Source organism: Quercus lobata, chromosome 1 (genome assembly GCF_001633185.2).
Source record: "Quercus lobata isolate SW786 chromosome 1, ValleyOak3.0 Primary Assembly, whole genome shotgun sequence".
NCBI lineage: Eukaryota > Viridiplantae > Streptophyta > Magnoliopsida > Fagales > Fagaceae > Quercus > Quercus lobata.
In genome coordinates, this window is record NC_044904.1 from 4,234,736 (window position 1) to 4,249,360 (window position 14,625).

Genomic DNA, 14,625 nt, shown 5'->3' on the forward strand with positions numbered 1-14,625 from the left:
GCAGTGCACAACTATATATGGTCATGCATGGTAGCTGAAAGCTAAAATAAAAAATAAAAATTTTATTCTCCACCCAATTAAAATATTATTTGTTTGTTGATTTTTTTTTCTTTTCCTTTTATCCAACCGGTTTCTCTCTCACTCTACCCAGACCGGTGGTCCTCCCACTCCCTCCCCTGTGACAGATCAGTACTCTCCCTCCCCATGTTCATTAAATATCTTGAAGGATTGAAGCCGCTCAAAATCACTACAAAGAAAAAGAACTGAATTCAAATGCAATAGAAATAGAATCCAACGCAAAAACACAATCAGAGAGCAGGTAAAAAACACAATCACATTCAACACTTACAGTCTGTGGATGCAATAGTAAATATGTATGATGATTTATATCTTCATCTGTACTTCTCTGTTTAGTACCTGAGAAAAGATAAATCTATACTTGGATAAGAGTTTCACTTCTTCGGTTGATGAAGTGACAACTAAGCCTACTATAATTTCAGCTTCCTAAAATTCTAATTTTGCAAATCCACAACTGATGTGAATTATAATGCTCATTGCTGCTTTGTTATTTGTTAAATTTTTTAAATATAAGTGCTTTCTGTTTGTTGGGTTGCTTAGGAAATAAAAGAAAACAGTATAAATTTTCAATTTCACAAATAATGATTCTCATTTTTCCACCACTTTACTTAATTCAGGTCTTCTTCTTTATAGGCTACGTTTTTTAGATAGGTGGCTTTTAAGTTGGTCCCCTTTACTTTGTTGGTTTTTATAATGTTTTAACATGAAACTAAGGTTATCATGATGATGGAGAAATTTTTTTTAGTCAAAATATAAATTTGTATATATATAATTTGGGATTAAAACAAAATATTATTGTTACGCTAAATGATTATTTGCTATCATGATAATTGAGAAATTATTTTAGTAAAAAAATATATGTATAAGTATAATTTGGGGTTAAAAATATCACTTGCTAACACTAAATGATTATTTGCTATCATGTGGCGGTGGCGGTGGGGGCAGTGATGGTGGCAACGGTGGAAGAGTCGATGGCAGCGACAGCGGTAGTGGCAACGATAGCAGTTGCGGTGGTTGTGATTATTGTTTATTATAGTGGATATATTATTTTATTGTAGTAGATATATTATTTTATTGTGATATTTATATTATTTTATTTTGTTGAAAGCTAAAATAAATCCACTGTTGCTGGATGTTTTGTAAAGTAAGTAAGTAAAATAGATAAAATAACTTTTTGTAGTGCTTAATAGCTAAAAAATAGCACCACTATTGTGGATGCTTATAGTCAAAATCCTACTTCAAAAAAATTAAGAAATTTAGTGGAATTACAAAATACTCTCTTATAGTCATATGGTTACCATGTCACAATTTACTTCATGATTTTTCGAAATTAAATACTAAACTACCTCAAAATGATTGAGGTTCGTTCATATTAATTTCGATATTTTGTAAAATGATTGAGGTTCGTTCATATTAATTTCGATATTTTGTAAAATGAAATCGCCATTAGGATAACCTCCTTTCACATATAAAGGTAGGCTAGAAAATTAGAATTTTTTTGTACTACCAGGTAACCGCTGGCCTAATAACTATAGCATGAAAAATGCCAGGACTTCTCCTTAAAATCCTTCCTGCACTGCATAGAAAGTATGCCCTACGGCACTTGATATCTCATTTTTCACGTAATGTATAACCTCCTATCACATACATAGTTTCACACGAAACTCATTTCCACTTATAAAGATTAAGTATTAAAAAAAAGCAACATCACATGTATTAGCAAGCTTAAACAAGAATCATGGCCTCAAAAAGTTACAAAACTTTTAAAACTCTTTAATTCCAAAACGTCAATAGAAAGGTATGCTCCTAGATTTGTTTCCCTTTAAACATTCTTCATTTGAATTCTCCAATGTTTCAACATTCCACCGTTCACATTGATAATGTCTTCTACAATTCCTTCCAACTTGAGCACCATTCAACAAAATCCCACCCCTTTATCTCTTGGAACTCTGTGCAAGTCTCTAGCTATTTCAGGCCTAGTCTTGTTTTTGTTCTACACTTTTTTGTTTAACCCACCTAATTATCAAACTTCTGACCTTTTATCAACCATAAAGCAAAAATGGCCAACCTCAAGCCCCATTATTAGTACCAATTCTACTAAAACCAATATTAGTCACATTGTTTTTGGCATAGTTGGTTCAATGAACACATGGAAGTACAAAAAATCATACATTGAAGCATGGTGGAGACCAAATGTGACAAGGGGATATCTTTTTCTAGATAGACCTCCCACGGAGGAGTTCCAACCTTGGCCATCAACTTCACCTCCTTTTCGTATCAACGAAGATATCGCCAAATTGAAAGTGTTCCCAAAAATATCAAGGCCGGTTCAAATCCGAATTGTACGTACAATAATGGAAACATTTAGACAAGGAGACAAAGATGTGAGATGGTATGTAATGGCAGATGATGATACAGTACTTATGGTTGATAATTTAGTTGAGGTACTAGCAAAGTATGACCATACTAAATCCTACTATGTTGGGTCCAATTCAGAGAGTGTCAAGTCCAACTTTGACTTCTCATTTGATATGGCATTTGGGGGAGCCGGGTATGCTTTGAGTTACCCTCTAGCAGAAGCATTGTCAACAAAGTTAGACAGATGTATAGAGAGATATCCATACATGTTTGTTAGTGATTTTTTGTTACACTCATGTTTGGCTGATTTAGGAGTTGCTCTAACTCACGACAGAGGGTTTCACCAGGTAATTGCAACTTCTTTAGTTTAAGTTGCTTACTATATATGTGTCCATTTGGTGGTATTGCAGCTATTGCTCTAGGAAGAAATAGGATAGCTTTAACCGTAGAGCATTTTTTGTAGTCTTGTAGAGTTTTTGCAATAATGTGCTTCAATGAAAAAGAGTTTTAACGTTTGAAAATGATAATGAATAGTGATTTGAAATTTTGGATTTTTAAATGTGTGAATAATAAATTTTGAGCTTTCTAATAAAGTTCTATATTTCAATTTTTTTTTTAAATATAAAAAAAGAGGATGTTCAAAGTTCAAATATCTTTGAGTATCTGATTATTCTCTTAAGTGTATGCAATCCACATATCCCACACGTACCAAGTTATTACAAGGAAGAATCTCATGGAGGTGACCTCAAGATGCTGGCTAGAAATTTCAAACCTAAGATCTCATGGATATCATAAGACCTTAGGAACCACTAAGAATTTTATGTGCTTAAAAACTCTTTTCTATTTTCTAATAGGCATCCTTTTTTTTCCCCAAAAAAAAAAAACTTCATAGGGCTGGAAGCTCTTTTATTCTATTGCTAAAGCTTAAAGCTCTTTTATGGTAGTATTGCAAAAGTACTTTTTTTGGGAAGCAAAAATCATGGCAGTTCATTCACACAAAAAATAAAATCATGACAGTTTTGCTTTCAAGATTTTTTTTTTTTTTTTTTTTTTTTAGAATATACTTTTATTACAAGAATTGGAACACATATAATAGAACCCATATCAAGACTAAAGTTAGATTTATAGTATAATTATTTGTCAAAAGTATACCATTTAATAACTTTTTATTGGATTAAAATTTTTTCATATATATAATTAAAATGAGACATTAAAATTGCTTCATTTTCTTCCTATGCACCATGTGAAATTCTTTTTGCTCTTTCTTTGATAAGGCATGCAGTTGATGCACCAAGCACATTCTGTTAACCAGTTCTACTAATTTCCTTGTTGCACTCTAAGGCAAATTGTAGAACTCTGTTGTACCTGAAAAATGCTGTAGACGATTACATAGCATGAAAAGACATAGGAAATTACAAAAGATATTGTCTCATGGATTATTTAATCACAAAATAAGCCCTCTAAATATTTGTTAACTGCAGATTGATCTACACAATGACATCTCAGGTCTTCTATCAGCTCACCCTCAGACTCCTTTCCTCTCTCTCCACCACATTGACACCATAGACCCAATCTTCCCCTCCATGGACCGTTCAAAATCCATAAAACACCTCATGAAGGCCGCAAAAATAGACCAATCCCGCCTTCTTCAACAAACTATATGCTATCATAGGCAAAGCAATTGGTCTCTCTCTATCTCATGGGGATACTCAGCTTATATTTATGAAAATATAATCCCTCGGAGCATTTTATGGAGACCCCTTGAGACATTTAGCCCATGGAAGAGAAATTCAAGGCCACCACTCTACATGTTCAACACTAGGTGGCCTTCCAAAAATCCTTGTGAAGCTCCTCGCTTGCTTTTCTTTGATTCTATAGAGCATATAGAAGGAGACCAAATTGTTACAACGTATGTTAGAGCATGGCCTCGTGGTTTACCAACTTGTTCATTTGCTGGTAATCATTCTGCTGATCCCATAACTAAAATTAAAGTGTTTTCACTAGCATCAACACGCTTGGAGGTGAGTGTGCTTTCATTTTAAGCTGTTAATATTCGTTTTGCATCACTACCAAGCTTATTATGAGAAATGTTTTTTTTTTTTTTTTTCAGAATCATTATGAGAAATGTTTATGTTATTATAAACTTTGCTACCATCTTATCAAAACATTAACTTAGGTAACTAATTATGTTGAGAAAATGCTAAAACTATAACCAATTTTACTATTAAATACTTACAAATTCATGTGACAATAATTGTGATTAGTGTCACATCCACTATATAACAAATAAATTTACAGTAGCAATGATGACTTAAAAAAAAAATGAAAATGATGAATTAAGCATTAATTCCTTTTAATTGGTTTAATAGATGTACATCTTCTATATACTTTAATTCCTTTTGATGATTGGATACTTCGTCAAGGATTACACTATCTGAATTCTAATATTGTTTATTGTATGTTTATTACTTCGCAGGCCGGTGAAAGAGACTGTTGTGACATTGAATATATGGATGGAGCAAATGTTACGGAAGTCAAATATAGGGCTTGCATGAAATACGAAGTAATTGCTTGAATGCAACGTCAAATGGACTACTACACTTTATTTTATAAATGGACTACTACACGCATCTTGTTATACACAAGTTTTCAAACAGGTTGTGTATAATAAACACCACCCTAATAAATAAATATAGATATATATTAATAAGTCGTGTACCATAGCAGACTTGAATTTTATGTGGGAGTACTTCTTCTTAGAAAGCGATGCATACATGCAATGTGGAGAGTCCAAATCTTCTGTCTCACTTTTCCTGCTTCGCTTTATACTCCACCAATAAAAACTTGTCATGTGCTCAACTAATTAATTAAATACTGCTGTTAATTAATAACAGTAGTATTAATAAGTTTTCTTCCCATACAAAACAATTAATCGAAAGTTTAATTAGATTAACTCCAGAAATTAAGAACAACAAAAGGGGGAAAAAAAAAAAAACAAACATATGCCTTCTTAATTTTGACTGTTGCGTTTGTCTATCTAATTATCCTTGTTACCATGCTTTCACACCAGAAAAACATATAAATCAAATCAAAGTTTGTTATTTTATATAATATTGAATCTCATTCCCAAACAAAAATAAATAAAAATTCTGAGATTGGAATGATTTGTGTCCTGTAAGCATCAACATCTCTGGGACACTGCATGTTACATTGATGAGTGCAACTATTTCTAGTCCATAATTGTTGAGAACATTGACACTGAAAATTTGAACCTTTAGCAAGGTTCCCATTTTAACTATTATTAATGGGAGCTTCTCTGCTATTAAGCTAGAATTATAAAATAAAAGTGGTTGGTTCTTGGCGAAAGATGAGTAATGAAATTATGAACGTTGGAGTTGAGTATTCCACATTGTGGTTGGAGAGATTTTATTTTGAAGGAGCTGAGGTCAATATAATTAGCCACCATAATTCTGCTATATAATACATACAAAATTTTGTATTTCAATACCAGTTAATACTGTGTACTGTTTCGGAATTTCCACAATATAATACAAACAAACAAGAAATAGTACTGGATGAAAGGTTGAGTGGCAATTATGAAAGTCAAAGAAAGTAGACAAGAAGGAAAAAACTAACGATCAAAAACATTTAAAGAAAACGAAGATGAAATGAATGAAGAAAGAAACACAAATCATCGGTTTGCATATTTGGTGTCTCTGAAAGGTTTGACAGGTCCAAAATTATAGATTTCCAAAATTTTAAAGGAAAACATTTGGAATCTGTTTGCAGTATTGGTGTATGGGCGGCAATGGGCCTACCATGGGAAGTTCTTGGTGGTCCGGTGGGCTAAGCAAGGAAGATGGGTTGCTGAAAGGTTTGGTTGAGAGGGAGATAAATTGGGTTTTGAGGTAGCTTTGTTTCTGCCCTTAGAATATGAATATTCTAAGAGAAGAAATTTGAACTCTAAATATCATAAACACACTATAAGCTAGCAATTAGTTGAGCTACGAGCCTAGGAGGCTCTTAGTAACTTTTCAAGTAATCTCACCTCTAATTGGTCTCTCTTTTGATCATTAATGAACCATAAAAATTTTGTAGCCTACCTTTATAGTGAGCCGCCGGTCTACCAACTATAGCATGTGAAAAGAGGTTATTCTATAGTTTGTACTTAATTTTCATGCCATTCATAGTTGCTGCTAGGCCGGCATTTACACTGCCAAAGTAGATGTATTAATAACCGATAAAGTCATATATTGAAGTCCTACTGTGAAAAGATGTTATTCTATAGTTTGTACTTAATTTTCATGTTATACATAGTTGCTACTAGGCCGGCATTTACACTGCCAAAGTAGATGTATTAATAACCGATAAAGTCATATATTGAAGTCCTACTTCAAAAAAAGTTAAAGTGGAATTACAAAACATGTGGTTACCCATTTCACAATTTACTTCATGATTTTTCAAAATTATATACTATATAATAAAAATTGGGCGTAAAAGTCGTGGTTGTGCTGAGTGGCTACTCTCACTAATTAGTAAATTATATATATTTGTTAGGATATATTTCCTCAAATTAAGGGATGATATTTAACAACTGGCTAATTTAAAAAGTATTATAAAAAATTTTTAAACTTAAATCCCACACAAACTAGGTTTTTGTTTTTGTCTTTTTACTTAAGCTGCATCTTACATTTTATTAATTATTATTAAATTAATATTTTATTCATATATTAAGCTACAAGGCTATTAACTAAGGAATAAGATTTAACAATAATTTAATTTAGATAAAACTTTATCATCTAAGTTTTAGAAATTTAAATTCTACTCCGACTAAAATTCTATTATCAAAATTTTCCCACACAATCCACGTTTCATTTTCCTCAAGTTGCATCTTACATTTTATTAATTATTAATAAATTAGTATTGTAAGGACTCAATTTGTAACGATCCCAAATCGGTCTTGGGTTCGTACGTTAAAAGGCCTAAACAATAAAATTTGTAGAGCGTGGGTGTTCAAGAACTAGATTAACTTCTTTAAAAGTAAAAAGATACAACCTCACGTTTATAGATGGATTAGAACCGATATAACAATCTGTTTTCCTTTGAAACAAATACAGTTTTTTGGTTTGCAAGTTTTTCTTTTCCTGAGTGTTCTTTGTGTTTTTCTCTATGTTCCGATCCCTTTCTGCATGCTTTTTTTTCATGTTATATACCGTCCTCTTCATACCATCTTCACCACACACGTGTAGGTTGGGTTTAGGGGATCTCTTTCTGTCCCATCTAACACCTTCTAGAACCTCCTTCTAGCAGCTGTAAGGCTGCTTCATCACTGTTTAGGCATCACTTCCACATTAATGCGGTTAGAGAGTTGGTTGAGAGGCAATTAATGCGGAGGCAGCTGTTGCCATAGATATTTGTTTGTCTTCTCTCTCTTACCTTTGGCCCTTTATCCCACCTTTAGTGGTGACGTAGTTTCAAAGTATGTTTATAACAAGATGGCGCCTTGATCGTCCTCGGACTCATATTGCCGAGAATGATTTTGTCTTTGGACGAATACTAAACTCACCTTTCGTAATATTCACTCTTCCTTTCGTTTGGTTACCCCTTCAATCTAATATGGGCCTCCTCGGACAGGTTTGCATCTTCGGATGGGCCACAGGCCCAATTAACTTGTCTTTAATAATTTTAGTAACCGACCAGCCCCCACAAGTATTTTACTAGGATATTAAGCTACAAAAGTCTTGATTAAGGGATAAGATTTAACAATAATTTAATTTAAATAAAATTTTATCATCTAAGTTTTAGAAATTTAAATTATACCCCAACTAAAAGTTTATAGTTTATTGTCAAAAATTTTAGAATATATATATATTCAGTCATGACTCTTTAATCCAATCCTCCTTAATCAATAAGTCATCTTTATAATTAAATCTCACACAATACACCCCATGTTGTTGTTTTTTTTTTTCACTTTTTTTTCCTCAGATGCAACTTACGCTTATGTTTTAATCTAATAAATCCATCTTACTTATTGTTCTTTGATTTTGAATGTGTGTGTAAGATATTATGCCAATTTTTTTAAAAAAAAATTGAAATCTTTTGTGTATTTTTTTATTTTGGGTTTTGTTTATTGTATTTAATTTGTGAGTGGCTTGATTTTTTTAATCAGACTATCTTTAGGGAAAAGTTAGTATTGCTGAACTATTTTGTTTATTAATGTTTGTGTTGGCTAGGACAAAGATTAAATATAACCCAAATAAGGAATGGTCAAACTAATTTCATATCTCATATTAAGAAATTAACATAAACACAAAACACAAAATAATAATAATAATAATAATAATAATTAAAAAAATAGAAAAATATTGATAAAGTCATCAACATTTATCATATAACTTGAATCAATTTATTTTATTTTATTAAAATCATATACTATATAATAAAAGTTGAGCTTAGAAGCTGTGGTTGCGCCAAATGACTACTCTCACTAATTAATAAATTAATTTTGTATTATTTGTTAGTATATGTTTTCTCAAATTAAGTGATAATATTTAACAACTATTTAATTTGGGTAAAACTTTATCATTTAAACTCTACTCAAACTAAAAGTCTATTATAAAAAATTCTAAACTTCAATCCCCAAAAACAACCCACGTTTTCTTTCTTTAAAAAATAAATAAATCCACAATTTGACTTCTACTTCAACTAAAAGTCTATTATCAATATTTTAAGAACAACTAATTAGTAAATTAATCTTATAGATTTAAATTTCAACAAATTAAAATTATATTCAAACTAAAAGTCTATTATAAAAAAATTCTAAACTTAAATCTCATACCACAACCCACGTTTTCTTTTTCAAAAAAAAAAAAAAAAAAAACCTTTTGACTTTTACTTCAACTAAAAATCTATTATCAACATTTTAAGAACAACTAATTAGTAAATTAATTTTATATTATTTGTTATGATATATTTCCTCAAATTAAAGTCCAAACTCTAAACAATTAGAACTTAAAGCAATTGTTTTGATTAAAATTATTTACTTAATTTATAATTTATTCATACTATTTATTTAATAATTTTTTTTCAAAAGTTTACATTTGAATCTTCATCAAGTTGTGCATCGTACGAGAATAATGCTACTAAACCACCTTAAGTTAAAAATAAAATGATTGAGGTTTGTTCATATTAATATAAATAACATATTTTTGTAAAATGAAATCGCCATTAGGATAACCTCCTTTCGCATATAAAGGTAGGCTAGAAAACTAGGATTTTTACTTTTTTAGTACTGCCATATATGTAGCCGCTGGCTTAACAACTAGCATGAAAAATGCGAGGACTTCTCCTTAAAATCCTGCCTGGACCATGCATTGAACGTATGCCCTAAGCCTTAAACAAGAATCATGGCCTCAAAAAGTTACAAGACTTATAAAACTCTTTAATTCCAAAACGTTCCTAGGTTTGCTTCGCTTAAAGCATTCTTCATTTGAATTCACCCGTTTACAATATTCCATCCTTCACATTCACAATGTCTTCTACAATTTCTTCCAACTTGAGCACCATTCAACAAAATCCCACCCCTTTATCTCTTGGAACTCTATGCAAGTCTCTAGCTATTTCAGGCCTAATCTTGTTTTTGTTCTACACTTTCTTGTTTAACCCTCCTAATTACCAACCTTCTGACCTCTTATCAACCATAAATCAAAAATGGCCAACCTCAAGCCCCATTATTAGTACTAATTCTACCAAAACCAATATTAGTCACATTGTTTTTGGCATAGTTGGTTCAATGAACACATGGAGTAAAAAAAAATCATACATTGAGGCATGGTGGAGACCGAATGTGACAAGGGGATATCTTTTTCTAGATAGACCTCCCACAGAGGAGTTCCAACCTTGGCCTTCAACTTCACCTCCTTTTCGTATCAACGAAGATATCACCAAATTGAAAGTGTTCCCAAAAATATCAAGGCCGATTCAAGTCCGAATTGTACGTACAATAATGGAAACATTTAGACAAGGAGACAAAGATGTGAGATGGTACGTAATGGGAGATGATGATACAGTACTTATGGTTGATAATTTGGTTGAGGTACTAGCAAAGTATGACCATACTAAATCCTACTATATTGGGTCCAATTCAGACTGTGTCAAGTCCAACTTTGATTTCTCTTTTAATATGGCATTTGGGGGAGCTGGGTATGCTTTGAGTTACCCTCTAGCAGAAGCATTGGCAACAAAGTTAGACGATTGTATAGAGAGATATCCAGACATGTATGTCAGTGATTTTTTGTTACACTCATGTTTGGCTGATTTAGGAGTTGCTCTAACTCAGAACAAAGGGTTTCACCAGGTAATTGCAACTTCTTTAGTTTAAGCTGGCTACTATATATATGTGTGTCCATTTGGTAATTGCAACTTCTTTAGTTTAAGTTTGCTCTAACTCGGAACAAAGGGTTTCACCACCGTGATATTGCTGTAGGAAGGAACAAGATAGAGCTTTAACCGTAGAGTTTTTTTTTTTTTTTTTTTTTTTTTTTTTTTTTTTTTAAAGTAGTCTTGTAGAGTTTTTTGAAACAAAATGCTTTAAACGAAAAAGAGTTTTAACTTTTGACAAATTATAATGAATAATGTTTTGAAAATTTGGATTTTTAAATGTATGAATAGTAAATTTGGAGCTTTCTTAAAAAGTTCTATATACTTCAACCGTGGGTGGATGAAGTTTGGCCCAAGTTGGAACTGGCCCAAGACCCCTAGGCCTACAAACCCATAACCCAACCCACAAGCATAGGGGCCAAGCTAAATTGTCACATAAGTAACCAAGTGACCATGTTGGGACCCTTGTCAACTCCTATTACTAGCCGAGGAAGGAAAATAGCGCCAACGAAAGATAATGTCTTGGGGGAGCCTACCGTTCGTGTACGGCACTCGATAACATATTCAAGTTACTAGGAGATCATTGTAGTGGCAAAGTCATGAGGCCCACCCCTGACATAAGATTGGACACGTTGAAACAATAGCTTAGACCCAAAGGTCCACCCCAATACTGCTAATGGTGGAGCCCACATACCGGTAAAATATTCTCTCATCATTATGAACCTATTAATAAGAGAGTATAAAAGAAAAGATGCAAGGAAGAAGAGGGAGTTGGAATATATTTAGGGAAGAGAAACATGATAGAAAAGAGAGAAATTGTCAACTAATATTTAGGGCTGTAAACGAGCCAAGTTTTGTCGAGTAGTGTGTGTTTGAGCTTGGCTCGTCAAGAAAAATCAAATGCTCAAGCTTGGCTTGAGCTTGAAACAAGCCTAAAAACAATGTTTGAACTCAAGCTTGTGAGAATGCCTAAAAGCTTGAGCTCGGCTTGGCTTGGCTTGATTATTTAGTCAAGCCAAGCTCAAGCTTCATATCAAGCTCAAACTCAAGCTCAAGTCAGGCTTTTTAGCTTGGGATCCAAAAAAATTGCATTATCAAATGTTTATATCACCAAAAATCAAGTAAACAAATATACATACATATATATATAATATAATGTAATATAAAATACTCATTTTATCATGCTTCTAACAACTGTGATTAGAATTTGTTCAAATTACAACTTTACATAATTAAATCCATCCATCATCATTTATTGTCTATAACTTGAGTAATTGTTCAAAATACAATCTTTACATCCACATTTGTCATTCATACAACTATAATCTTCACAAATCTAAATAAATTAACATTCCAAAACATATATGAATAAACAAGCTATAAATTAACATTCCAAAACATATGTGTAATGCCATAATAATAAGTTTATTTAATAAACATATATCAAGCTATAAACGAGGTTAAGCTCAACATGTTTTGTATCGAGTCTTATTGTTCACGAGCTTGTTCACAAACAATTTTTTTTGCTTGAGCTTGGCTTGTTTATCAAACAAGCCTAAAACTAAAGCTCAAGCTTGACTTATTTGTAAACAAACGAACATGAACAAGCTTTTTATTAAGCCGAGCTCGAGTTGTTCATGAACGGCTTGATTCGTTTACAACCCTACTAATATTTGAGAAGTGATTTAGCTCGGGATATTTAAGGGTTGCCTCAGTAGTCTAAGGTCATCCTTAGACCGCTAGAGTAACGTTCAAAATCACCTCACAACCATTGTCAACCACCATTTACCAACCAAACTCTCCTTGGGACCCATTGTGGACTATACCCAGAACATTACACAAATTAATTGGAAGTCCAGGCCTAACGATCTCTACATCATCTTGAGTTGTACCACCACATTAACTTTTTCTAATAGATTGCAAAAGACTTTTATATGCTTAAAAGCTATCATCAATTTTCTATCAAGCATCCCTTTTTTTTTTTTTTTTTTTTTTTTTTTTGCTAAAACTTAAAGCTCTTTTATGGTAGTATTGCAAAAGTACTTTTTTTTGGGAAGCAAAAATCAAGGCAATTTTGCTTTCAAGAGTTTTGTTTTCTTTTTGGTTGAGAATATGCTTTTATTACAAGAATTGGAACACATATAATAGAACCTAAATCAAGACTAAATTACATCTAGTATAATTTTTTTTCATATATATATTTTGAAATCAGACATTAAAATTGCATCATTTTCTTCCTATGCACCATGTGAAATTCTTTTTGCTATTTCTTTGATAAGGCATGCACCAAGGCCCAAGCACATTTTGTTAACCAGTTCTATAATTTTCCTTGTTGCTCTCTAAGGCAAATTGTAGAACTCCACTAAAAATGCCTCTATTTGAAAAATGTTGTAGACTATTACATCAACATAGAAAAGTCATATGCAATTACAGAAGATATTGCCTTGTGGACTATTTAATCACAAACTAAGCCCTCTAAATATTTGTTGACTACAGATTGATCTACATAATGACATCTCAGGTCTTCTATCAGCTCATCCTCAGACTCCTTTCCTCTCTCTCCACCACATTGACACCATAGATCCAATCTTTCCCTCCATGGACCGTTCTGAATCCATAAACCACCTCATGAAGGCTGCAAAAATAGACCAATCCCGCCTTCTTCAACAAACCATATGCTACCACAGACAAAACAACTGGTCTCTTTCTATCTCATGGGGCTACTCAACTTATATTTATGAAAATATAATTCCTCGGAGCATTTTATGGAGACCCCTTGAGACATTTAGGCCATGGGTGGCAGAATGGACACCACCACTCTACATGTTCAATACTAGGTGGCCTTCCGACAATCCTTGTGACGCTCCTCACTTGTTTTTCTTTGATTCTATAGAGCATGTAGAAGGAGACCAAATTGTTACAACGTATGTTAGAGCACGGCCTCGTGGTTTACTAACTTGTTCATTTGCTGGAAATCATTCTGCTGATCCCATAACTAAAATTAAAGTGTTTTCACCAGCATCAACACGCTTGGAGGTGAGTGTGCTTTCATTTTAAGTCTTCAATATTCGTTTGCATCATCACCAAGCTTATATTAATTATAAGTAATGTTTATGTTACTATAAACTTTACTACCATCTTATCAAAAAATTAACTTAGGTAACTAATTATATTGAGAAAACGCTACAATTATAACCAGTTTTACTATACAATACTTACAAATTCCTGTGACAATAATTGCAATTAGTGTCACATCAACTATATAACAGATAAATTTACAGTAACAATGATGAACTTTTATTATTATTATGAGAATGAGATGAACTAACATTATTTCCTTTTGATTGGTTTAATAGATATAGATCTTCTATACACGTTAATTCCTTTTGATCATTGGATACTTCGTCAAGGATTACACTATCTGAATTCTAATATTGTTTATTGTATGTTTATTACTTTGAAGGGTAGAGGAAGAGACTGCTGTGACATTGAATATATGGATGGAGCAAATGTTACGGAAGTCAAGTATCGAGCTTGCATGAAGTATGAAGTAATTGCCTAACTGTAGAAGTCCATTTGATGTTACAGTCAAGAAATTACTATTTTAAGTAATTGCCTGAATGTAACATCAAATGGACTTCTACACTTTATTTAATAAATAGGGTAAACACAACTACACACATCTTGTTACCAACAAGTTTTTAGAGAGGGTGTGTATAATAAACACCACCTTAATAAACAATATAGATGCATTAATAAGTCATGTGAATCATAGTATAAGTATAACTGAATTTATATGTAATCTTTTTC

General features: G+C 32.3%; 2 protein-coding genes across 2 annotated transcripts; both read left to right on the forward strand.

Annotated features, from left to right (window-relative positions):
• Window positions 1-1,958: 1,958 nt before the first annotated feature.
• LOC115993953 lies at window positions 1,959-5,103 on the forward strand. Its single transcript, XM_031117956.1, has 3 exons — window positions 1,959-2,783; window positions 3,918-4,457; window positions 4,913-5,103. The coding sequence occupies exons 1-3, from the start codon at window positions 1,959-1,961 to the stop codon at window positions 5,009-5,011; spliced, it is 1,464 nt and encodes a 487-aa protein (XP_030973816.1). The 3' UTR covers window positions 5,012-5,103.
• Window positions 5,104-9,904: 4,801 nt separating this feature from the next.
• On the forward strand, window positions 9,905-14,596 carry LOC115959881. The gene is made up of 3 exons (XM_031078857.1): window positions 9,905-10,792; window positions 13,312-13,851; window positions 14,279-14,596. Exons 1-3 carry the CDS (start codon window positions 9,968-9,970, stop codon window positions 14,375-14,377), a joined length of 1,464 nt encoding a protein of 487 aa, XP_030934717.1. The 5' UTR covers window positions 9,905-9,967; the 3' UTR covers window positions 14,378-14,596.
• Window positions 14,597-14,625: the final 29 nt, after the last annotated feature.

Excerpts from the sequence above, each read along its gene's own strand:
- LOC115993953 (XM_031117956.1), top strand. The coding sequence starts at position 1,959 with ATGTCTTCTACAATTCCTTCCAACTTGAGCACCATTCAACAAAATCCC. Across the intron at positions 2,784-3,917 it reads ACGACAGAGGGTTTCACCAG|ATTGATCTACACAATGACAT; the intron begins GTAATTGCAACT and ends TGTTAACTGCAG. Across the intron at positions 4,458-4,912 it reads TAGCATCAACACGCTTGGAG|GCCGGTGAAAGAGACTGTTG; the intron begins GTGAGTGTGCTT and ends ATTACTTCGCAG.
- LOC115959881 (XM_031078857.1), top strand. The coding sequence starts at position 9,968 with ATGTCTTCTACAATTTCTTCCAACTTGAGCACCATTCAACAAAATCCC. Across the intron at positions 10,793-13,311 it reads AGAACAAAGGGTTTCACCAG|ATTGATCTACATAATGACAT; the intron begins GTAATTGCAACT and ends TGTTGACTACAG. Across the intron at positions 13,852-14,278 it reads CAGCATCAACACGCTTGGAG|GGTAGAGGAAGAGACTGCTG; the intron begins GTGAGTGTGCTT and ends ATTACTTTGAAG.